Source organism: Camelus ferus, chromosome 12 (genome assembly GCF_009834535.1).
Source record: "Camelus ferus isolate YT-003-E chromosome 12, BCGSAC_Cfer_1.0, whole genome shotgun sequence".
Taxonomy (NCBI): domain Eukaryota; kingdom Metazoa; phylum Chordata; class Mammalia; order Artiodactyla; family Camelidae; genus Camelus; species Camelus ferus.
In genome coordinates, this window is record NC_045707.1 from 57,351,355 (window position 1) to 57,378,649 (window position 27,295).

Here is a 27,295-nt window from a genome sequence, read left to right on the forward strand (position 1 = left end):
GAGCCCGGGGCCTTTCCTTGTGGTGCCCATCTGTTGCAGGGGGACTGGGTGCAGCGCAGCCACCGGGGCAGAGGTCCACGCCCAGCTCCTTTCCGAGCCCCTTGGGGCGGTCGGGGCAGGGGGGGGCCCAAGCAGCCCGGTCACTACACCGAAGCTGTAAGGAATCCGCCGCCGGGCCCTGTGCCAGCGGCTGCCCAGGGCCACTTCGCCGCCTCCAGGAGGACAGCGACGTGGACGGTTTCGGGGAGCCCAGCCGAGCACTCGAGGTAGGCCCCTGCGCCCCCGGACTGGATGAGGCTGAGGCTTGCTATTTTGAGGCCTTTGGCTTTGACTCTAAGATACTAAAGCCGCAGGAAGAATGGTTTTTCGTTGGAAGGGGCTCTCTGCTATGTTGATGGTAGGAGTAAATGTTCTATAGGGAAATTAGTCATTAAAACAATCTGGGTCAGAGATGACGGTGGTTGGGATCCGGCTGGTAACAGAAACCGTCGTGGTAAGTGGTCAAATTCTGGACACGTTTGGAAGGCTTAGCCAGCAGGATTGGATGAAACACTGAATATAAGGTGTAGGAGAAACAAAGCCGTCGCTGGTGAGTCAGGTGTTTGGCCTGAGACTCTAGAAAGATGAAGTTTCACCTGAGGTGGGAAAGACTCTCTAAAAGGGAAGGCGGGAGGGGTCGTGTCCAGGAGGAATATAGATTTTGGACATGTTGAGATATCTACTAGACACTCAAATGAAGAGTTTGAGTTGGCAGCTGTATATAAAATTCTGGAGCTCAAGGGAAAGGCCAGGATTGAGATAAAATATGGGAATTACTAACGTATAGGTGGTATTTAAAGCCCAGCTGGAGGATGGAAAGATGTGATGTTTGATGACTCAGCTTTGGGTAATTCCAACATTTAAAGGTTGAGAAGATGAGGAAGCACCAGCCAGGGAGGGAAGACAAGAGAGTGGTGATCAGAGGCCAAGTAAACGAAATCTTTTAAGACGCTAGGAAGGATTATCTGTGTGAAATGGTAACAGGTGGGGAAAGACGTTGTCTGGAAATTGACCATTGTGATTAGCAGTGTGAAGGTCATTGATGGTCCTGACGGTTTTTTATAATAGTAGCTAAAAGCTTTATTGGTGTAGTCTCAAGGGAGGATGATAAACTGGGAGTTCGAAATTTGCAAATATTAACTACTATGTATAAAATAAAAAACAAAATTTCTTCCGTATAGCATAGGAAATTATATTCACTATCTTGTAGTAACCTATAATGAAAAAGAATATGAAAACAAATACATGCATGTATATGTATGACTGAAACATACTGTACAGCAGAAATTGACACATTGTAACGGACTAGACTTCAATTAAAAAAATAAGAAAAACAGAGAGTGAGAACAGGTATTTTAGGGACATTATGAACAGCATTTTGAAGAACTTTGCTTTCAAAGGGAGCAGAATAGCATAGTAGCTGGAGGGAGAGGGAGATGTAATACTCAGCATGCTTGAGACTCCTGTGTCTGTAAGAATGATAGAACTACAGTGTCATAACAAACGTGCTCAGCTTGTTGACTGCTTTTTGCCTAGTACCAATGCTTGACCCAAAGCAGATGCACCATTAGATATTTCTGGAACAATAAGTACCATTTGAGTTAAAATAATAACCTATAATTTTTTAATGTTTAGAAATATTTCAATAGATGTTGCTTTTTGTTTTAATTGGACAAGAACAAATGAAGTGATCACAGATAATAGGATCATTTCACATCCACACACCAATTTCCCATCTGGCTCAATTACGCTGAGCACCACATACCACCTTTATTTCAAGAAAACCATGCAATAATGACAAATCAGTTTGCTAAAAAAGAAGCTTCAGTGCAGGTAGCTTTCATTATCTACAGCAGAGTTTTTCAGATTGTGGAGAGAAGAAAGTAAATGTATTTCTCGTTAGCAGAGTAGACTTTAAGTTTGGAAAGCATCAGGAAACGATTAAGTATTTAAAAAGATGTGCAGAGTACCAGAGTTTTGTGTGAAAGGTTGACTCATTGCTAAGTGGTGGAACACATTTATTTGGTTTGAGGATGAGTGATTGTAGTACCGTAGAACTTAGGCTTGACATCTGGTGAACTACAGAGATGAGTGAAATCATGAAAAGATAAGATTAAACATGCAGGTTGCAGATAGACAGAGGTGATTAGCTTTGATGGGTAATCGAGAGTGAGTATTTTGAGCAGCGAAGTGAAATCACCTGAACTGTATATTTATTGACTAATATGAAGTTGGCTGCCGGATTGAATGCATGGGGAAGACGAGTGTTTTACAGATACAACTGTGGGAGATTTTATTGGATGCTCCTTGAAAAAGTTTCGATGGTAAAATGAATTAGGAAATACTGGGTTTCCCAAACATCAGGTTAAGAAAAAAACTGTAAGATGTTTCTTTAGCCTGTGATATATGTTGTGAATCTCCAAGTTGTATGGAATATGCAGATCAGTGGAACTCTTTGTTTCAGGAACCCTATTCTTTTGAAACAGTTTGACAGCTTTAAACTGTATTATCATTGTAATCTGGATGACCTAACCTGAATTTGAGGAGGAGTTACGGGAATGGAAAGGAAGGAAGAGATAATAAAGAGCATGCCTTATTGACTAATAGGTGCTGAAAACAGGGAGAGGAGAAAGTCACAGGGGAAGCACGTGGGTCCACAAACTTGATGAGCTTGGCTTAGCTTAATGAACTTTAAGATGCTGGAGGACAACCAAGTATAAATTACGGCTTTAACCTGGGAAGCGTTCAAGGCTGGAAACAAGTTTCAGAAGCACAGACACCATATAGTATATAGTGCAGGAGAATAATCTGGAAATGATTCGAGCATGAGTTAGGGATGTTGAAGAAAAGGTAGCTGTAGATCCCCCACCCCCACCCCGGAAAAAAATGCAGGCTAGAGCAAAAGACTAGTTTTAGAAACGATATGGCAACAAGTACTTGAAAGTAAGCATCATTTTCAGTATTCAGACTGAGCTATAAAAAGAAAACCAATGTAAAATCTGTTCTTATGCTCAGCATATTAATTCCCCATGTCAGTAAAGTGGGATACCTCCTTCAGAAGTCCTGACATCCTCAGCATACTTTAGGGCAGTCGGTGTTTTGTGACAAGTCAGGAGTTCCTCACTAGTTCAGTTTTGTCATCCGTCCTGTGAGTATTACTTCATGAAGAGCCATTGTGTGCACATCGGGACCACAATCCTACAGTTCCTCTCCCTGACCTTCTCAGAGGTCTACTTTTGGGGCCTCCATTGCTCTCAAAGAAGCACTTGTTTCTTATAAATGTGCTTGTAAGCACTTGCAGGTAAATCATGAAAAGTGGAGGAATTTATAGGATGGCTGAAAGGCTGAAAAAGCATCACCACCAGAAATAGAACCATTAAAAAAAAATCAGAAACCTGAGATTAAATAAAATACAATACAGTATGTCCTTTGTTGTTTAATATCCTTTGCATAATTAAGTCTACCTGCATTTATGTGCAGAAGGAAATGCTCGTAGCAAACATGTAGATGCATTTTCAAGGTCAGAATGTAGAGTTTGGAAGAAAAAGATGGAGCAGACGGTAAGCTCATAGGAAAATGAAGTCAGCCAGCTCTCCCCAGATGGTCAGTTTTATACTGTTTTCTTTTTTTTTTTTTTTTTTTTGTAGTTTGTGAATTAGGCACCTGTGTTTTCTTCAGCTCACTCCCTGCTCTGTGAATTCTTGCAGTTGACATTTTAATTGCAAATAAAAACAATAAATCCTGATTTTTTTCCACCCCTAAAACCCTCATGTTTCTGATTTTTTCTGGGGATGAAATAACATTTATTGATATTTTGAAATTCCTAAAATGCTTATTTGAATTTTACAGTTGATTGCCTGGTATGATAGTAGTTGAACTCCCATAAAGGATTTTCTTTTGCGCTTCTCAGGAGACTGGCTTGATAATTTTAAAGAACTAATTCAATTAAAAAATGTATGTATGTTTTCTATAGGGTGTATTTTTTAAAGGAGAGCTGTGATTCATGATAAAAATAGCCATATTGATTTCATAGCTCATTTAGTTTAAAATGTTTCTTGAATGTGACAGTCACATGTTAAGTACATCATCCACCCCCATACATAAAAAGAATATAATGCCTTTAAAATACACCATGATTTAAGTAAACAATGTGGTTTTTCTCGGTCACTGCTTTCGAACTTCTATGGCATTTGAACTGGCATTCTACTATCAAAATGTCAGATAAAAATAGTAAGGCTACATCTATCAGTGCTTAACAAACCAACACAATAATTTCCTCTTTCTTTTGCATCGTTTATATGCATTAATGTGTTGATATTGAGATGCATGTAGAAAAGGGATCCCTGAGAGAGACATATTAGTCTTTTTCTTTACCTGTCAGAGATAGCCTTGATAAATGTAACAAAAATAAATGGATTTAAAGCATTATTAAACTGTGATGAAGTTCTTGCACCTGAGTTAAGGTATTCAGCATGTGTATAATTAAAGATAATATAAATATCTGCTCAGTAAATTATGGCAGGAGTGGCTTATGTTAATGCCATTTGAAAAATAATGCCTTTCAAATTAAACTTGTTTATGAGTAATTTGTTTTGCATTTAAAAATGTGAGTTCATATTCAGATTTAAGTGTTGGGATATTATCTTATTCAAAAGATGAAACAAAGCTAAGCTTATTTAATCTTTTCTCAAATGGAAAAAACCCAGTTATTTGCTATAAATGCAGGAGCTTGTTGAACAAATCATTTCAAGTTTATTGCATTTGCCTGTTTGTTTTGAGTCAATTAGATCCTAATGACTCATGAACTAGAAAAGGTACAAGTATAATTTTAAGGACATCTAGTGGTCTATGGGATTACATTTTTTTTCCTCTGACAAGACTATATTAAGTTATTTTTAATCTAATATGAAGTTGCAGCATCTGTTTTTACCCAATTGAAGGTTTTAGTTGTGAATTTTAAAATTGACTCCTCAGGCTTAGAGTCTACAACCCAGCCTCCAAACTTCATCTCCTAGAACTCCCTTAAAATTACATTTAAAAAATGTTTCTGATAACATTTTTATGTGTACAGAGATTGAATTACAGTTTTAGAGTCAGTTCTGAACAGTCTTTTGAGCAGTATGTGTTGAATAGCATTGAGCAAGTCAACTCTGCTCCAAAATATTTCCTCCATCTTCTGGACAGATATCTTCTTCTGACTCATTTGTTTAATTCAGTCAATACTTAATGAATACCTGTCAAGTTACAGGCCTTCAGCAAGGCATGGACATCAAAGGAGAACCAAAAACAATCGTGGTTCTTGTTCTCATGAAGCTTACAGTCTCTAGGAGAGAGAGGGAGAGAGACAATAGTCAAATAATCATAGAGATAGATGTAAAATTACAGTAACAGTAAGTACTGGGAAACAAAGACAGATGGTACTCTGAAAGAACCGTGGCACATGGTAGGAATTTAATAGTAGGAACAAATTTGTTGGCCAGATTAATGAAAAATGATTGAATGAAAAGGATAACATGGAAAATTATCCTAGAGAACATTTCCCTGAGGAAGTTATGTTTGAGCTGAGATCTGAAGCATGAATAAGCATTCAGCTGGTAAAGAGTATAGGAAAGAGGGTCTCAAACAAAAATAAAAACAAGGCTTTGTGGCAAGATAGACCATGGCAGATGAAAAAGTGATTCTGTAATAGGAGTTCAGAATAGAACATGGTGTCAGAAGATGCTGGCGTGGTTAGTCTTTGTTCACAGACAAAATGACTGTCTATGTAGAAAATCCTACAAAATCTACCAAAAAGGCTACTAAAACAAATAAATGACTTTAGTAAGGAGACAAGATATAAGGTTAACATGAAAATATCAATCATATTTCTATATAACAGCAATAAACAGTTGGAACTAAAATTTTAAAAAGTAATATTTATGATAGCATTAGAATCATGAAATAGTCACATTTAACAAAATTTGTGCAAGAATTAGATCCTAAGAACTACAAACCATTGCTGAGAGAAATTGAAAACTTAAATAAATGGTGTTGTATACTATGTTCTTGGAGTTGGAGGACTCAACACTGTAAAGATGTCAGTTTTTCCCAGATTGTTACATAGATGCAATACAATTCCAGTTTAAATGTTAGCAGTCTTTTTTAGGCAGAATAACAATTCACAACTTAATTGTAAGATTTATTTGAAAATGCAGAGGTTGCAGAAGAGCAAAATTGAAAAACAAGAATGGAGTTAGAGGGTTTACGTTGCTATTTCATTTCATAACTGACTATAAAGATATAGTAAATCAAGAAAGTGTGATATTAGTGCAAGTATTGATATTCAGATCAATCAAAAATCGGATGGAGTTCAGAAATAGGCCCGCAAATGTATATTGATATTCAACAGTTGTGCTGGGGAAGCTCAATGGGGAAAGGCTGGTCCTGTCAATAAATGGTACTATAAAAATTGAATACTCACATACAGAAAATTGAACCTAACCCTTCACATCATACTCAAAAATCAACTCAAAATGGGTCTAAGTCTAAATATAAGACCTAAAACTATATTCTTTTAAAAGAAAGTATAGAAGAAACTCTTTGAGACCTTGGGCTAATCCAGAATTTCTTAGGCTGAATGGAAAATGCATGAACCATAATAGAAAATGATAATAAATTTTACATTGTTGGTATTGTTAAGAAAGGTATTGTTAAATTTGCAGTTAAAAGATATTGTTAAAAAATTAAAAGACAAGCCAAGGAATAGAAGAAAATATTTGCAAAACATATCTAATAAATGATTTGTATCTGGAATATGTAAAGAACTCTTAAAACTCAACAATTAAACAAAATAAATTACCCAATTAAAAAATAAACACAAGATTTGGATAGACACTCCACTAAAGAAGATGTACAGATGGCAAGTCAGCATATGAAGATGAAAGATGTAGTAGAGATGTGAATATTGATTTAGAACATGTTGGAAACATTCTTATGATTGGTACACATTTGTGTATACAGCAAACTATTTTTAATTAGGACCCAATGACAAAAACAAGTCTGAACAATTTCAACTAAATATTGAGTAGTGTAGTAGAAAAAAGTCTGGTCTGGGTTTCAGAGTATCTTAGTCCTAGTTCTGGCTTCATCACTGACATTTCAGACTACAAAGTCTTAAATATGATGAACCATCACATCCAGTGACAAAGCATCTTTTTTCCTCCTTGCTGAAGTGGCCATTTCTCAGACACCTGCATACCAAATCCTGAAACGAGGCTCTATTATCAGAAACTGTATTCAATGTTGGATGAGAATACCTATTTGGTTATGGAAGCGTATAATTTAATCTAAATCCTGAAGTTAAATAATAGATAAAAACTAACAAACAAAAAAACACCCATTCTTTGAGAACAACTGTTTTTATGAAGGCACCTATCTCAAAAAAGTACCTCAGAAAAAAGTAGAATTACTAGAATAAATAGAATACATGCTTTAATTAAAGTATCAGAGAAAATCAAGAAAATAATAAGCTGATAAGAAAAAGAGACAATCACAAAGAGAAAGTTTGGAAATAAAAGAGATGGAAGGTGTAATACCTGGGAAAAGTCAGAACAAAAATATAGCAGAATAATATTAAAATATCAGTTCAAATAGAATTCAAGCCAAAATTAAGTGTGACAGAGGGTGATATTTAGTAGAGAAACATTACTAAGAAACTATTAGGATCCTAAACCTTTCTGTACCTACCATCAGTTTAGAAATTATGTGTGTGAGGCAAAAACTGTTAGTGGAAAAAATCAGCAATTCACACAACTTTCTCAGAGATTGACAGTTAATAGACAGTAAAAAGGAAAACTACTTGAAATTTCAATAAATCACTTAAGCTTGAGCACACATTTTATTTATGTTTGTATCTGTAGTATCCATTGTTTTCAGCCATCTGTGGATTATTTATCATGTATGATTCCAAAAATATTGTTAAAATCCAAAATGAAAACTCACAGGGCAATTTTCTCTGATCAATATATGACATCAAAAGTAAAGAATACAGGTATAATCCTCTTAAAAACATGCCCCTAGAAAAAGTTGTTTTGCTCTAAACAACATTTACCTTAACAAATTAAAATTAAATGGTGGACTACAAAGAAATGATCCATCAAAAGAAGCAAGATACAGCTACAGTGGGATTCTGAGAAAAAAATAGGGTCATTAAAACACACACACACACATCTAAGCAAATGATAAAGAAGGAAGCAATATGAATAAAAGCAGGTTACTAAATATAAGTGGCAATAAAACAAAATATATTTTATAAAATCAAATGCTAGATCTTTGAAAAGACGTAAAATGAATATATTTTCATGTTTGATCAAGGAAAAGAATAGTGATACAAATAAATAACTTTGAAATGAGAAATAGAACATAACTATAGATATTGAAGAGATATTTTTAAAGTATCAAGTAATATATACAACTTTAGAGCAAAAAAAAAAGAAAATTAGGTGAAATGTACATTGTAAAACCATAGAAATTTTCTAAACTGACCACAAACTGGTAGAAAATCATAATAGCCCCAAAACAGAGGAAATTAAAATGAAAAAAAAAAAAAGCTAAAACTTATCTTTAATGAAGGCCTCATGTCCAGATGAAGGTACAAAGATCTGTTCTTCAAATAACAGGCACTTCTAAAATATTTTAACTATTCCAGAGCTTATGTTAAAAATAATGGGAACATATTTGGTAACTCAGTAAGTAAAATACTAAATAGAATTCTGTTAATTGTAATATAAAGAATGATCTGATGACAAAGAAAAGTCATCAGAAAACTGAATTGTAAAGAAATGAAATCAACTAATACCTATGATTAAAATTCTTAGTAAAATAATGAACTTGAGGAGTTAGAGAAAATTAAGTAAAATAGTTACTTCAGTCTTAAGCTATTCATTTAGCTAAATTATTTTGAATCATTTTTAGAAAGAATGTATGAAAATAGTCTTGATAATATAAATAAAAGTTTTACATATTTTTTTAAACTAAAAAAAAGTAAAGTAAAGGACTGGAATTCACATTTACCTTATAAACCTCCCCAAGATACGAATTTATTTTATAATTAGGGAAAAAAAGTATTCAAGTTTGTTTTTTATAATTTTAAATTTTATTTAATACATTATGTAATTGTACAACCAAATAACTCTTCATTAGTCAATATTAGTTTGCTTTGCAAATGCAGTAAGTTACTAAACAATTATTTTTCCTTCTTCTTTATTCCCAAGATTTGGTTTATAAAAGAAACATCAATAGAAAGTCTGACAAAGCAGCCCCAGGGAGTCTAACATAATGAGGAGAAACTCATTATTTTATAATTTTTGCTTGGAATTTTAAATCATCTTTTATACAGCTTGATAATAATAATAATGTTCTCAACAAAATACATAAACTATTCACCACAGCAATTTCTGCCAACACCAAGCTTCACTTTGTCTTCTAATCAACTTTTAAAGACAGATAGCACCGCACTAACCTCAGCATACAATTCTCAAAGTATCTAAGAGACTGATGACAGTATGATATAGTAGTGATAAGATAACAGAGGAAACATATTATTAAGTAGCTTGATAGCAGAATAATATATCAAAGTGTCAGTTTAGATAAAAACATTCATCCATTCTCTAGTACAGGAGATATGCCAGGACATGAAAAGTTAAATTTACAAGGTTTCTTTATAAGGAGCTCTTTGAAAACACTCAACTTGATTGGGAGACCCTCCAGCAATTTCCTGATAAAATCTTTCCCTTCTCATTTCCTGAGCACTATGAAAAGGAAATTGGGATGTACCCATAATAATCAGGAAAACAATCCCAATTTTACAATATACATAGGTGGAATTACTACCATTATAAAAGCTTGCTTGTTTTTTGGGTACTAATCTGGGGAAATGCTAAAACGCATGGAGCCCAAGAATCTTTATCTTTTTGAGACTAGTATTATAAGATACCAGACAATAATTATTTAACTTTTATTGAGAAAACATTAGACAGGTAAGAAGTTTATGAAAGGGAAGATAAATGCATAGACTTCAATTTAAAGTTAAATTTAAAGCTCTGTGAAAGGTGTTTTTTCACCCAACTGCATCTAAAATCAGTTGAGGTCATAAGTGAAGTGTAAATAAGGAGGAATGTGGATGGAGAAGCTGCGTAGCTGCTGATGCACTGTTGAAGTGTCATGCTGCTCATCTGTGCGTGAGGGCTGTATACATACAGCTGTACACTCGGTACTTCATTGGCTAATGAAGAAGTGCTCATTATATTCATTTTCTGAGAAATTTCACACTTTGCCTACAAAGTGTAGTTTGGACCGTGTACTTCAAAATACCTCCCCAGAAAGTTTAAAATAAGCCTTCCCTAAACATTTTCACAAGTGCTAAAATAAACTCTGATCCACTTTCCAAGTCATACCCGTGGTTCTTACTTCACCCACTTGTAGAAGATTAAATTTGATCATTATAAAAAGATGGAGTCCAGCCCCTTAAATCTTCATTTCTCAGAATTCACATTTTGTGAGAAATCTAAATCTTGTCAAATAGGGCTTGATGTAGTACCATTGTTAACTAGTGAATACAAATACTTATATAAATATAACAATAACATTTAATTCCATACAAGCATTTCTATTCAACAAACAATTTTTAAGTGCTCCCAATTGTCATGATTCTGTGTTGCATACAATGGAGTATACAAAAACTGACAGGACACAAGTGTTTTAGTATTTAGCATTAAAAAGGGCAGTAGGTTGTTCAACTTCTTCCAGACGTGCAAAAACAGATTTTGGCCGTGTCTAATTCCTCATAGATTCCCCAAACACAGTCAAGTCAGGTGTTCATTTGCATGGATGCCAAGAAGGTTGAAAACAAGAAATTTCACTGTTCTTAGGGATAAAATTATAATTGACTGTCATTATGGAGAGACATAAATGCAAGATTAAAAAGAAAAGTGAGGTGAAAATATAGAAGAAAGGGAAAGGCATCAAATGTAATAGAGTTAAAAGCTCAAACAAAAAAAGTGAAACTTTTGATTTCCTGAGATCTCAGGTAATGGTGGGCAAATCAAGCTTTAATTTTAGCTGCTGGGGAAAATTAGATGACATTTTTTTAAGGAAAGAAGAAAAGAGAAAGAAGAAAACACTGAATATAGTTCCTAGAAAAACTGGGAACACATTACTCATTCCAACCACGGAACAGGAATTGTTTAACAAAGAAAGCCATCTTAAGCTTTGTATACCTAAAGATTTGTTTATTGGGTACCTAATCACTTTCAAATGAAACAGGTACCTACCACTTCAGAGACTCTTAGCAACTACAGCTTTTCCCTTTATAGCATAAAGTGTTGCTCTGGTTGCAGTAGCTTTGGCAAACACTTTTTGAGCAGAGTCTGGGCTGGCGTTTTTCATTCTATAAATTCATGATTTAAAAATTCTAGTATTGTCAAACTTTTTGTGATACACTGCAGTGTCATCCCAAATCCCAGGAAGAAAAGTCATTCAGCATTTGATAATACACATGAAGTGGGATTGTTTTTAACAGCATAGTAGATGAAGTTTTAAATTTGAGCACATTTAAATTGACCTCTCTCTTCAGTTGGTCTGCATTTAAGGAACGTGGCAAGTTGTGGCTGGAACAAAACGGAGATGACTGTTGAATAAGAAGGACACACTGGTTGTCATGTCTCAGTAACTTGTAAATTGACAGTTTCCTTTCCTATCACAGCAATAGAAGTGCAAAAAATAATCGGCTATTTTAATTTATTGGTACACATGTTCTGTTGTGCAGCATTAGATTTTTAAACTGAGCATTCTTCGGTCCAATTTTTAGATACATCATAAAGCTAGCAGTAAGTCAATATTTCATGTACACTATTTAAAATGTAGTCTTAATAATGACTTGTACAGTACTGTACATAAAATACTGACCTATGGCTAGATTTTGTTGTTCATAGCCATTCTACTTAAACTTAGTTATTCAAGTATGAGAGTATGTCTTTAAAAAGAGGACCACCTAGTCACCTTATCAAAGGAAATTTGAGTAGCATAATTCCATTCCTATAATTTTAATTTCCTTTTCAAACATTGCCACTAATAGAACAGGAAGTGAGGACTCACAGAAAGAAAGGTTATAAGAAAAGATGGTAGGTATTGATCTCACCTACAACTCATGTGCCAGGCACTCTATATGCAAATCTCATTATGATTATATTCTCATTCATACCTCAAGATAACTGTATAAAATCACTATTACCAAATTTTATATTCCCAGGTCTCACTTTTAGCTTATATCCATATTTTCCAACTGCTTGGTGCAATGGTAAATCACTTTATATAATCCCTAATTAATCCTGCATGGAGGGATCTTATTTAGACAGGAAAAGAATAAACAGGGAAAAGTGTCACCCTCTTATTATTTTCTTTTAAAATAATTTTTATCTTTGAGGTGGTGATACTTTTCTTCTACATGGTTATTCTTGTTACTTACTAAATTTGTTGACACCATTTGCTTAAATAAGTAAAACAGCAGCCACAAATATTGATGAAACAGGCTAAGTCGTGTGGCTGTATTCACTAGTCAGTCCTTTTCTGCTGGAGAGACATCTGTTGAGACCTGTGCACCCCCTTGGGGTCCTAATTCTTCTCCCCACCTGTGCTGTCCATATCTTGCTGTCCCCACTGCCCCCACTGAGTCTAAGCTTCCGCCATGTCTTACCCAGGCCACTATAACAGCCTTCCTCCTAGCTGGCTTCCTGCACATACCTTTGATCCACAGTATCTAGTATTTCAAACAATAGTTGGTGATACTTATAAAATGTGAATCAAATCATACCATTCTTCTTCCAAAAACTCTCCAGTGGCTTTCTTTAGTAATTACACTAACATATAATCTTCTTACAAAATCTTTGCACCCAATCTAGCCCCTGTTTACGTCTCAGACTTTGTTTCCTGTACAGTGGTGTGCTCGGAATGGTACTTTCTGCCTTGGGATTGCTGATTGTTGAGAATTTTGCAAGCCAGTGATACCACGTTGGTGGCTTGAAACTGGCCATGGTAGGAATATTTACACTACAGAATCGGCAAATGCTACAAATCAGGGCCTTTTCTGTTTTGTCCCTGTGTTTTGAAGAGCTAGTTGTTAATCATTTACTGGCACACTGTGCTTGCTGTTGCTAATCTGCCCTCCTCATTGTGTTTCACTGACACTGGTTTTCTCTGTTCTAATATGTAGGCTCGGTCCGCTCAGTTTAGGCCCTTGTTGTTCTCTTTGTCTGGATGCCCCTCCTTTGGGTTTTCATCTGGCTGGCTCCTTCTCAACATTCAAGTCTCAGTCCTAAAGTCACCTTGTCAGAGAGGCTTTCCATGACTATCTTAACAAGGACTACCATATGTGACTCCAGTTTCTCAAGAATATCAGCCTTGTCCCTGCAACCTCAGAATAGTGCCTTTAAAGTCATGTCCTCTTGTATCAGTTATTTTGTATTTGGTTGCCAGTCACAGAAAACCAAATAGTAAAGGATATATTTGCCTCACAGACAAGGATCATGGGGTTGCTGAGTTCAAGGCTAGGACACAGGGCAGTGTTGCCCTCAAGGGCTACGCCCCTTCCTTCTTCCTACTCCACCTTTGTTAGCGTGTGACAGTCATATTCATGATCACACAATGGCCAATTCATCTCTAGGCACATTAAAGCATTATAGCTGGCAAGAGACTGGGGAAGGAGGAAGGATGCAAAGACCAAAACACTGAAGCATATGCCAGCAGTTTGTCCATCATAGAGCCTTCCTGGAAGCCATAGCCAGAGACTTAACACAGCAACTTAGCCAAATGACAAGAGTCTGGAAAGAGGAAGTATGTTTGCTTCCCAGCTTCTGTGGTAGAAGGTAAGGAATATGAGGGTTTTAGATGGCTAGGGGGTAGGTAATTCACATTGTTTTCCATAGCACTCAATAGATTTTTATGGAAATAGGGTGCAGTATGCTTTAAATGACCCAGTGCCATCTTCATCCAAGTTCCAGATGCAAATGAATCATGGGTCAAACTTGGCAGTCTAAATGTCAGCTCAGGTAATAAAACTTCATCATTAAGGATAGAATATATGAAAATTGAACTATTCCTGATCACTGGAGGCTCATTTCACTTTAATTCCAGTATTTTATTGTTGTTTTTGGTTATACTGTTCAACGTATTTTAAAGGAAGTCTGTCCAAAATATATTATCTTACTGTCAGGCAATTGATGATCTGATCATTTTGATGATTAAGATATGTTATCAATATGAACACACTGATTATACTATAATCAAAGAGTTACCATCTACAGCTTTGGGCAGTATTGTATCTGTTTGCCTTACCTTGCGATGGTCCATTCCATGATGCTATATTTAAAAAATAAGTTTCCTATACCTTTATTGTTTTATTTCTAATCCCTTTTCCATAGCAGGATAGAGAAATAAATAAGAGCATGGGCCCTGGAGTCAAACACATCTGGTTTTGAATCCTTGCCCTACCATTTACTAGTTGTATAGCCTTGAGCCAGAAAATTCATTTTTCTGAGGTTTAGTTGTTTTTTATTTTTCTCTAACTGTACAATGGAAACAATAGTAATCCTTATATATTTGTGAGAATTTTATAAGATGACTTAAGTAAGGCAAGTAAACACTGAATAAATGATGGCCATTAACTCATTTTGTTTTGGATCACATATTAAACTATTGGTAATCTGTAAAGTGCATTTGTGAACCACTTTCTACATCAGCACCATCTGTGATGACTAATGAAAGGGCAGATTTCAAGGCTTCACCCTCAGCCTCCTTTTTTTAATCTCGATTTTTAATTAATGGTCCAGGGTTAAATTTTTAGCTGACTAATCTTTGAGAACCACTGCTTTCAGCTCTCAAGCAAGGATTTGTTGATCAGATTAGCTTAATCTCTGTTCACAACCTTGGAGAAGAAATGCTGGGAATGATTTTAAGAATGTGGATTCCTGAGTCATGTCTCGAATGTAGTTCAGATTCTAGAGCCATATTGCCAGGAGTCAGATCCTAACTCTACAACTTACTATCTCTTTCCCTGGAGAAATACTTCTAACTCTGTGGGTGTCAGTTTCCTTTTCTATAAAATGGAGATACCTCATAGTGCTAGGAGAAGTAAAATGTGAAAATCCATGCCATACTAAACACTATATGTGACAGCAATTAGTATTATAAGTAACAGTGTTATTAGAATCCCCATGGTGTACCTTGACAAGCCATATCACTGATTCTTAGCATGGTTTCACATTATATCACTGGGGAGCTCTGAAGGTCCTGATGCCCAGGCCATATCCCAGAACAGTGAAATCAGAAATATATGTAGATAGGATCTAGGTATCTTGTGTTTTGTTTTGTTTTGTTTTGTTTGTTTTGTTTTGTTTTGTTTTGTTTTGTTTTCAGTTCACCCAGGTGATTCCAGTGGATAGCCAAGGCTGAAAAACACTCTTCCCTATCATTTAAAAGCTCTCCAGATAATTCTGATGGTCAATGAGAATTACTGAGAGAGATATCCTGGTAAATGGAATAGAGGTTAATCTTTATTGAGAGACATATGATTAAGATCTCGGCCTCTGACCAAGAAATCCTGCAGAGCACAGGGATGTTATACAAGTACTGAATGTTGAAGGGAAAAGCTGCTAAAAGAAAAGCTATTATTGGAATAAAAATAAAAGGTACAGGGTTACAATCACTTAGATCCAGACTCCAAACCCAGATCCCCTATTTGTTAATGAGATCCTTAAACTCTCTATAAGCCTCAATTTTCTCATTGGAAAATGTGGATATTGACTACCACATAAAGTTGTTATAAGGATAAAAGGGGCTAAAATATGTAAAGCTCTCAGCATACAATGACTCCTACGTCATAAACCTTAAGTAAAAGTTTATTGTTACGGTCGCTTTTAGAAGTGAGGATTAATGGGAAGCAGGGTGTGAGGGAAAGTGAGGGGGCAAAGGTAATACCAAAGTATTTTGTTTAGATAATGGGATAGATGGTAGAGGTATGAACTTGAGAGTCGGCAGACAAGAGTCTGTCTCAGGAAAAAATTCTGACGTCTTCTTGTTTTCATCGTGTTTGTCAAGCAGCCTCCACAGTCCTTATCTAATACTCCTTCTAATCTTAGCTATCCTAGTAAACCCAGACTTCTGTGCTAGTAACCAGCTTTTGTAGAATATTTCCATAAAATAAGTATATGGAGATTCTCAATAAGAACCTTGAGGGGACTCATAAATAAACTACACACTACTTAACTGCAGTCATTTTAAGAATGAGCGTTTTACTTACAGGCTTCTTTCGCTTCTTTCTAGATCTTGGCCTTGCAGATTTCTGGTATTTTTGTAGAGCTAAGGGGAATCAGAATTTCATTTGAAACTCGAGTCTAACATCCAGCTTATCGCTCAACCCATCTTTGTTTGCAGCACCAGCTAGGCCTGGGTTGAAGGGATCTGATCTCTCCCACCTTTGGTTTTTAGACTTCTTTTGGCTTTTACTAACTGCTGTATCCCCTGTGACCTCACACGGCTGGATTCCCGTGGGTGGGTGCCAGCAAAATGGTTCAAGCTCCAGTGGCACTGCTCTCCAGTTCTCTCCCTCTGAACAGACAGGCACAGAGGACAGGCTGATCACCAAATCTGCTGCCTGTGCACCCAGGAAAGGGAGTCTGGTCTCCCTGTGCGGGCACCCCCAACAGCTCCAGTCGGTTCTGTTTGGTACACTCCTTGCTTAGTTAATGGAAGAGAAGCCAAAGACTTAGTATGCTGTCCAGAGTTAGTGACTTAACAATTCTTCACGAATTTTCTTTCATCTCACAATTACCTCTTAATAAGGACTGGGAAAAGGCCAATAGTGTAACCTAATAGGGCTAGTGCAGCTTAATAAGTCTTAATGGGGTGGGGGTCTAGTTTCCTTGATAGATCTTTTTTGAACACTATTTCTCAACTTTGGATGGTCATAGGAATCAGAAGCTTAAAAACAAAAACAAAAATGCTGATGACTGGATCTCTTAGAGATTTTGATTTAATTGGTCAGGGGAAGCCGGCTGGTTTTAAAACTTCCACAGGTGTTTCTAGTAAGCAGCCTTTGCTAGAAGCACTGTTTCGGAATGGGGCTGGTACTTAACACTAATTACTTTCGTTCATGGGCTTTTATCAATAATTCTGAGACTCCCAGAAGAATCCCATTCAGTACCCTGTTACACAGGGTATCAGAGGATCATAGAACATGCAAGAGTTTCTGGAACACTGGGGCTGAAAAAAACCGTAAACTATCACTTTGTTCTCTGTCTCTTGAAGTGGGGTCTGTGAAGCAACAACTTGAGAATCACTTGAATCATTTGTTTAAAAGGCAAATTCCTGGTCCTTTTTCTCTTCCTTCCTGAATCCATGTCCCTCAAGTGCGGGTAGGGGGTCAGGAACCTACATTTTAATACATCTCCCCAGGTGATTCTTAGGCCCACTCATGTTTTAAAACCATTAATTTCTAGCAGAGATTCTCAGTCCTACGTGCACATTTCACATTGGGCTATAAAAATACCCATGCCAACTAGACCAGTGATTCTCAACCACGGCTATACTTCAGCATCACCTGGAGGGCTTTCAAAAGCCCCAGACTCAGGCCCCACCCTCTGCCAATCACACTGGAATCTCTGGGGTGAGACCAGGCATCCATGGTTTTAAAAACTCCCCAGGTAATTCCAGTCTGCAGCCAAGGTTGAGGACCACTGTTTTATATATTCTGGTTTAGTTCATTTGGGGTGAGTCTCAGACATTAATAACTTGTTGTAGTAATCATTTTGCTATATATATATGCTCAAATCATTATTTTATATAACTTAAACTAATACAGTGTTATATGTCAATTATATATCAATAAAATGAGGAGGGGGAGGAATAAATAAATAATTTTTAAATGTACCCCAGATAATTTTAAAGTGCAGCCTAGGGTAAGAACTCCTGAATAGTCATTTTCAACTCTTCTGTACTTCTTCCAGTACAGTCAGTCACTCAACAGCCTTTAGCCTATAGGTTCAGGCTTGTATCCTTCCCCAACACCAGACCCAAGCCAGTCTTGACCAGGGTTGGCAGTCATCTGGAGGTCTGGTCTCATGAGAAGTTGTATGTCCAACTAGACATAGACCTCTAAACCCTGCCTTTCTAGCCAGTCTCATTAATTAATTCATTATTCACTCAATAAATATATATTTAAACACCTAATATTTGTCAAGTACTCTTCAATGAACTATGGATACAGTGACAAATAAGATATTGTTCCTGAACTCTCAAGAAGCTTATAGATTTGCAAGGGTGAAGGAAGGAGACATATATGCAAAAAGAGGTATAACAGAGTAGTAATTATTACCGTGGATGTGTGAACAAAGAACTGTGGAAACACAGATGTGATAACAACTACATCTGCCTTGGAGAGTCAAGGAAGGCATGTCTAAGGAGATGTTGTTTAAGCCAGGTCTTCCCTACATGGCCTAACATGCCTTCCATGATGTGATTTCTCTCTTCTGCCTCTCTTGCTACTCTTGTCCTGGTTTCAGCTTCGGCCATATTGAACTTTCAGTTCTTTAAATTCCCCACAATACTTCAGTCTGCATTCATTTGCCTGGAACTCCCCCCCCCCCCTTTCCTCACCCTTACCTCCTACTTAGGGCTCTGCCTAGCTGTTATTCTTACAGAGTTCCTCCCTGACCTCCTGGATGATGATACGAGTCTTGGTTAGACATCCGTGTACTGGCCTGTGCTTCTTTTATAGCTCACACCCACTTAATGGGTATCTGTGACCCTTCAGGCCTGTAAGTGTCATGAAAGCAAGAACTCAAGGCTGTCACCATTACCACAGTGTCTCCCACGTGTAGCACTATGCCTGGCACTATTGGATGAATGAATAAATTGCATTCCAGGAACAGGGGATGATATGTACAAAGTCATAGGGACCCGTGGCATGTCCTAGAGTAGCAAAAATTTTGGATGGGCAGGAGAAGGTTTCTAGAGATTAGTTAGAAGAGGTCTGTTGTTAAGGGTCTTGTATGTACCCCTAAGTGGTCTGAACTTCACCCTGTAGGCAGGAGGAAGCCAGAGAGGGTTCTATGCAGTGAGATCCATCACTCTGGGAGCAACGTGGAGGATGGACTTAAAAAGAAAAGCCATTTAAAGAACAGTTAGGAGATGTTCCAGTAACCCAGGTGAGAAATAATAAAGGCTTCCCTGAAATAACGAAGCAAAGGGATTCCATTCAAAAGGCATTTTGAGATAGAATCAACAGCACTTGCTGACTAATTGCATGTGGAGGTGAATGTGAAAGATGATGTTACAGTCTAGCTTGAAAGATAGGATGGGTGGAGATGCTATTAATGGAAATAGGGAATATAGGGATTAGACGAGATAGTTTCAGGAAAAAATATAATGTGCACAGTTTTAAACATGTTGAGAGTTCCAAGTACCCATTGGCATCTAGATAGAGTCTTTTCTGCAGCTAGAAATCCATAAAATTATTAGCTCGGTATCTTACTGATTGTGACTGTGGCTGGTGTTGTCCAATTGGTTATGTTGACTTCTAGTTTATATACAAAAAAGACAGACTTTTGAAATTGGCAGTGTCGTATTGATTTCATGATTTGTGCTTCTTTGGACCACAATCAGCAATAAATTGGCAATACTTCATGGAAGAGTCTCCATTAAAGCCACTTTTTGGTTATTTTCTTTAGCTAGATACTTACACCTCTGCCAACCCCACTCAGATTCTGAGGTGGTAACAATTTTATTACAGGTAGCTATGCTGTTATATTTTTTTGCCATTTGATTGTGAGTTCAGAAAGGAAATGTGTTTTATTCTTTTTTTTAAGCTTGATGCCAAATCTAACAGAAACAGAAGTTAGTGGATGAATAGATGAATGAATGAATTTATAATCTTGATAGCAGGGATATAGAATACTTTCTGGAACTAGTCAGTTAGGAATTGAAAATCTCTATCCTATACATAAATGCCTAGGTGACTTTTCAGTGAATTATTGACTACAGTAACGGAGGTAGAAGAGATCACCGTAAGTATTTTTTAAATGGCCTTCATTATATTTTTTCTTGGCAATACAAAACTACCCTGGGAATTTGAAAAGTATGACTATAAAAGATTATGTTTTTTGATATATTAACCTTTGATTCTGTCAAGTGAAAGGGAAGTGTTTCAGTTAGTTGTTATTGAAAACTCTTTTCTTTTTGGTACTGTCCTAGAAACTGGTAGGTGGGTACATGATCATATTTTTATTTTAAGAAGATAACTTTATGAACTGTATCAAGAGGCTGGAGGAGAAAAAGTGATTCCAGTTGGACAGAGGAGAGGTGGAGATTAGGGTCTAGAATAATACAATGAGAGTGAAATGGAGAGAACCAATTAATTAATTCACTCATTTATCAAATATTTATTCACTGTGGTACACCAGACTCTGAGGATGCAGTGGTGAGTAAACCCAAGTAAGTTCCCACCCTCAAGGAGTTTATAGAAGGTAGAGGAGATGCATGTTAATCAAATCATCATACTAATAAGTGTAAAAATGCAGATGTAACAAATGTGGAATGAGAAAAGGCAAACTGAAAAAAAAAAAAATCTCAGAGGTAAAATTGACAGGACTCATTTAGTTACTGGGATTTCAGAATCTACCAAAGACATGTTCCCTGCCCTACTTTCCTGAAAGAATATTCAAACTAATTTGTGTGACAGAAATAACATATGAGAAGAAGATGTATTAAGTGACAAATTGTGCAGAACAGGTTTAAATGACCTTTTACCAAAAGATGAGATCAATAAGCTATGAATTGTAAATTCTGATTTCTGCAATTACTACCACTTATTTTTCATTGTCACCGTTCAGTTGGAATGATGGTACTTTGGTGATGAAATACAGTTTACTCCATGTCTCTCCTTTTTTATTTTTATTCAGATGTTGCCAGAGCAATTGAATTACTGGAAAAACTACAGGAATCTGGAGAAGTACCAGTGCACAAGCTACAATCTCTCAAAAAAGTCCTTCAGAGTGAGTTTTGTACTGCTATTCGAGAGGTATGACACTAAGATTTTAATAATACTTTTAATAATAATAATATTCTGCCATATGTCTTATGACTAGAAAGCATGTCTTTTCCACACAAACAGTAGAAATAGTTAAGATTATAACTACATCTTAGCCTTCTGTTTTTAACTGCTTAGACAGATGATAAAATATAGTCTTCTAAATTCTGAAGTTAGAACCCATTAGGATTTATGCATTCATATATAAAACCAAATGTTAATCTTATGGTACCAGTGAAGTGGCTGCCTCAGCAGATGCCTGTGACATGTCGAAACTATGTAGTAGTCACGTGAAACCATCTGGAAATTTAGGTAGAAATAGTCATAATTAATAGGAGCTGAGCTTTTCTTAAAAGAACACTCAACTGAATCTTTCACGGGTACATCTGAAACAGTAACTTCCTAGTGACTAAAGGTGTAGTAATCCAGACATTACTGTTTAGTGCAATAAATGGGAAATTGAACAGGTTGATATAACCTTCAACAGATCTTTATAATGCTTTCCTCATTTGTGTGGTTTCAAAAAGCCTGTGGTGAATCACGTGTGTGTAAAATGACTATTTGAATTTCATGTTGCCTTGGGTGGAATTGACCAATTAATGAATTTCACTGGTTACAAGATAGTTCACTTAAGATATATACATACTACATTGTTTTATTCAGTAAGCCCATCGCGCCCTGCCTATCAGATGCTAAATAACAATTTATTAATTACAACCTAAAGTCCATATATCCAGCATATTGTCCTTCTAGAAGTCCCCAGCAATGACTGCCAGAGAATTTGTTATAGCAGAGGGCACACGCCTCTCAAGGGATGCTTGTATCAACCTCCCTTACTCTTTGAAACTCTACTTGTGGTTAAGGAATATTTTATGCCTCAACAGTTCTAGTGTGAATTGTCACTAAGTGAAAAGGACTCATGTGACTGCAGTAGAGACATACAAAACCTCTCTCACTGCATATTTAAACCAGAGCCTACCCAGTGCGGTTAATATTTGGATTTTGCTGAGATTTGACTTAGACTGCTTGTGCTAAGTCTTTATCAAGTGAAGTTCACTACTTAATTTTTGTTTGTAATGAACATAGCTTAAGGAAATAATCATAATTCTAGCTCTAAGGTTTAACGTCTGAGTTTGACTAAAGACTCAAAGGAAATTTCTCAAAGTGTATGAATTCTTGGCCATTGGCTGCGCAGCGGGAAAGGTACACGATGTGTAGAAACCCCGTGGGCTTCCTGTAGTCACTCGGTAGACCAAAGCTAAATCCCCTGTACACTCTTTTCTTCCTTCACAGGGTGCTCCTCCCCTGAGATTTGGTGGCTGGCTTTTCATCTTAGATACTCTATTACCTTTCTGCTTTCCACAGAACTAAAGAATAGGAACCATCAAATATATCTCTCAGCTCACTGGGAATTTGGCTTGTAATCAATGCAAAGTCTCTCCTTTCATGGAACTTACATTCTAGTGAAAAAATGATGATAAATAATATACAGCAAAATATCAGAAAATGACAAGACCACAGAGAGAAATGAAGTAGGGTTAGGGGAGTATGGGTAAGGCTCTTTTAAATTAAGGTGGTCAGAAAATAATCTAACTGAAGTAGTGGAATAAGTCTCACAGATACTAAGAGGGTGTAGTATTCCAGGCAGAGGAAACCACAAGTGCAAAAACCCAGAGGCAAGAATGACCTTAATCCGTAGAAGGAACAACCCAATAGCCAGTTACACCTGCAGTGAAATAAGGAAGGTAGGTTGCTTAGAAGCAGTGGGAGAGAGGATCACATAAGGCCTCTCAGGCCGTGGTGCAAACATTAGATTCTATCCTAAGCATGATAGGAAGCCCTTGGAAAGTTTTCACCTGCCCTGATTAGCTTTGCAAAAAGGTTTCTCTGACTGCTGTGAGAATACAAGTGTCTGTCCAATAGTGGAAGCAGGAGAGACCAGTAACAACATAAGGAGTTGGCCAAGTAAGAGATCAGGTGGTGGCAGCTCGGATGAAGGTGGCAACTCGGATGAAGGTGGCAACGGTGTGAGTAGTGGGAAGTTGTCAGATTCAATATATGTGTTTTTGAGAATAAAGACAGTAGGAATTGTTGATGTATCAGATACATGGGTGAGAGAGAGGAGTCTCCATTGATTCTTAGGTGTGGGCTTGAACAGTCAGATGAATGGTGATGTAATGATTTGGGAATCTTTGCGGATGGACCAGTTTGGAGAAGACTATCCAAGACCTCTGTCTGGACGTAGTAAACTGATGATGCTTTTCAGACATCCAAGGAGAGCTGTCCAGCAGGCATCTTAAGTCTGAAGTTCAGAGGAGAAGCTGGTGCTGGAGATGTAAATACTTTACAGCTCAGATAAACACACAAGCCTTTTTCTTTAAAGAGTTTGCTAAGGAAAAAAGAGAATGAGAATTTAAAAAAAAAAAAAAAGCAAAGAAATATGGAGAGCTTATATAGGTATTATAAATATATTTTACAAACTCTGTCACTATGTGTGTCATTAACGGTCCATGGAAATCTATAACTATAAGCAATCCAAAAATTTCAGAGAAAGAAAAGATGACATATCTACCTTACATTTTATAAGGTAGATAAGATTAATAAGATTACCTTTATGTTCAGAGTAATGGTCTTAGTAATAATTTTGTTCTTAAAGGCAATACATGTTACATAGAAATTGATTTGGTCCCTTCATCTTGGCTCACATTTCATACCCATTGCATGGTGTTGTTTATTTTTGTTAGGTTTGGAATTTTTATTATTCTTACAGTGTTGTTTTACATACACTGTGGGAAGTAGTGATAAAAGTAAGCCAGTGTGTCTACAACAAATCTGAATCATAGAATAATATTTTGAATCCATCTAGTGAAAAGGTCTTCAATAAAAATGTAAAGGATAAATACATGTGGCCAGACAGGTGAACCCATAAGCCAGTAAAGAAAAACACAACTTAGAAGTATGAAGCTGTTTGATGATAAATACCTGAAAATTGTTTTATTTCACTCCTAGTCTCTTGGGTACTGATTGTTAGGCTGGTCTGAAACCTTTGAAGTTTTTTGTCTCTTATTCAGATAACGTGCAGAATCTCTGGTGTTAAGTTATTTGGGTTTTCAGAAATATTTGCCAGGTAATACTTTCCAGTGTGAAAGTTGTCAGTGTTGTCATGACAGGTGGAGAAATGAACAAGAACTACGGAGGTGTCGTTCTTAGTTGCACTCCCCAGAGCAAGAGCCAGGTACAGGTCACACCCTTGCCAACAAGACTACAAAGGCCAAATTATGCTTAAAAAGAAAGCAGGGCAAGCCAAGCTATTGCTAATTATTATTATTATTATTTGCAATACATAAGAGTGACTGCAGTTGCTGTTTCGTGTTGAGCACACCCATATTTTGCTTCACATTTGGATGAAACCACTGAATCACCTCCTGGCATACGTGCAGCAATTATAGGAAGAGAATAGTAAAATTTTACTTTGTTTTTTAATGAAGAGAGATTAGAAGAGATTAGGTGTTTTCTCTACTTAATTATTTCTCTGTAATCTGTAATAAAGACTGAAAATTTTTGTGTTCAGTACTAAAGCAAGACCGTCTATGTATACCACTAAGAAAGGCATCGATATGTTATCAAGTTGCCCTTGAATGACAATCCACACCCAGTTTTATCTGCAGAATACAGATAGTAGTTGGCAATACTTATCTTGATTGTGTGTGGTTTTTTTAGTGGTGGTGGTTTTGTTTTGTTTTTTTTTGCCCAATGGTCTTAAAGAATGTGGTTAATAATTAAATTGCACCTATGTGGTGCAAGTAATTTTGGAGTGCATGGCAGAGACATGATACTGCTTTTCCAAAGTGAGAGACACTGGCTGATAGAAGAAAGCTCACACAAATTTTTGAATGAGAGATAAAATTGAAACATTTAGGGTACTGATATTTCTGCTAAAAGCCAATTCTGCAATTTTAAGTGGCTTCCTCAAGTTTTAGTTCATCACTGTATGAATTAGCTTGAATGACCCAAACTTACAAATCAAAATATAAGGAAAAATAAAGATTGAAATATAAGGATTATAAAATGTTGATTTTTGGATAAGAGAATTTCCTAAGAGAATTAAATTGCTCAATTGCCAAGAGATGGGCTTTTCCCCAACACTTTATATTCTCAGTGCCTTGGAGAAAGAAGTCAATAGTATATGAATGGTCATATTTTAAGAGGACATCCAATTTCTGCACCAGAATACAAGGAAATTCTTTCTAAAACTAAAATAATAAAAAATAGAATTAGCCATCTGTTCACTATCATTATCTCCATAGAAACTATCATTCTGTGATGGTGGATTGTTGAAAAGTTTTCCATTTCTCCTCTCCTTCTTAGCACATGTTACAGTTGGATTTCTCCATCCTCCTTAAGGCTACGTGTGATTATGACAACCGCTTTGGTTAAGGAATTGCGTGTGGAAGTGATGTGTACCACTTGCTTGGGGAAGCCTTTGAGTCAGTGCATTATTTGCTGTGTTCCCTTTCCTTTGCCTTGTGACTGGTGATGTCTTCTATGATAAATGATCAATCAGCCTGGATTGCAGAGTGCGAAAATGAGAATTATAAGCTTTAGCCAACTTTTAATAAACATGTAGTTTCAGTAAGAAATAAGTCTTTGTTACTATAAGCCCCCAAGATGTTGGGGTTATCATACCACAGCAAAACCTAAGCTGTCCTGACCGATAATAAAACAGTCATCAAGCCAAATTTACCTTAGAAAAAGGTTAAAAGCAGTAACAAGCTTTTTACTGCTGTAAAACCAAATTAATTTTTAAGAACAATGTTGTATTTTCAGTAGGCTGTGGCATATCTTCTTAAAACTATGTGAAATTGTTTTTTGATATAAGTTCTAATGCCCATTAGGTGGTTCATAAATTTTTAAATTTTGAGACACTTTGGTCATAGATTTTGTTTGCTTCTAGATTATCTCCCATTTGCCCCTACTCTCATTTTTTTTTTTTCCTTTCTGAGGATGGAGGTCATTAACCCTCCAATCCTACCTCCCACCCCATCCCAGCCTCACATCATTTCTTTATAAAGGTATAATCAAGATAGAAGAAATAATTGGAATATATCAGTCTGCTATTCAAGTGCTCTCAGTCTCCGATGAGATTTTTTTCCTGGAGGAATCTGTAGATTGGGAATTATCACCACAATGTCTCCCACCAGTAAAATGTGGGAAATGTCACTGTGAGACATTCTGTCATTTGAGAGGGAGCAGCAAAGTCACTAGATCAGCATTGGAGTCAAGTGCACCAGTGTCCAAATCCCAACTTAGCTACTTATTTTTCACCTCTCTTAAATTTTATTTGTCAGTTTTTAATAGTGGGTGTAATACTACATCAGTCTTGAGGTGACTCAGATCGTTAGAGATCATATATGTAAAGCCACCTAGTACAGAGTCTAGCAGCTAATAATTATACAATCGAGGGCTATTATTATGAAAGCATAGGGTCCCAGTTATCACTAGGTATAATGTATTGGTAAGTCAGGTAATGGATAACAGATGGGAAGAGAAATGGTAGTTTCCATAGACTAGATCTAAGAAAGCCCATAAGACTAACAGACATATTCATTGCCTCGCCATCATTCATTAAAACAAAATAAATCGAGCTATTGCACCCTAATTCCACAATTGTATGGGTCATAGCATTATGACACAAGTGCTTGTTCTTGATGCTGTTCTGTGCATCGTAATTTCTTTTGTGGACAGAAACACAGATGGCAAATGTAATTAGTTTTATGAAAAAGCTAATGATTGGTTGTTTGATAGAATATAGATCTCTAATTACCTTAAGAAAACATATACTTGGATCAGTAGTGACAAGATGAAATGAAACAAGGATACATGGAAGGAGAAAGAAGAATTGGAGGAAGGGAAAGAGAATAAAGGAAGGTAGAAAGGGAGAGAGGGAAGGAAGGAAGAAAACGCAAGAAAGGAAGAGAAAAAAAAAGAAGGAAGGGTGGTTGAAGCTGAATCATGGTATAATGCATTATAATGGAAAGAAAAAACAGTAGATGGAGAGCGAAAGAACATTGACAATGGATTCAAATCCTTGCTTGGCCACTTAAGTGTTCTTGTGAAAGTTACTTAACCTCTATGATCTTG

At 36.5% G+C, this 27,295-nt stretch overlaps 1 protein-coding gene across 1 annotated transcript in view; it reads left to right on the top strand.

Annotated features, from left to right (window-relative positions):
* Positions 1-27,295, top strand: part of LIN7A (lin-7 homolog A, crumbs cell polarity complex component) — a 211,532-nt gene that overhangs the window by 107,268 nt on the left and 76,969 nt on the right. Inside the window, 1 exon segment of the mRNA XM_032493832.1 lies at positions 21,027-21,145. Coding sequence (XP_032349723.1) covers positions 21,027-21,145 — 119 coding nt within the window.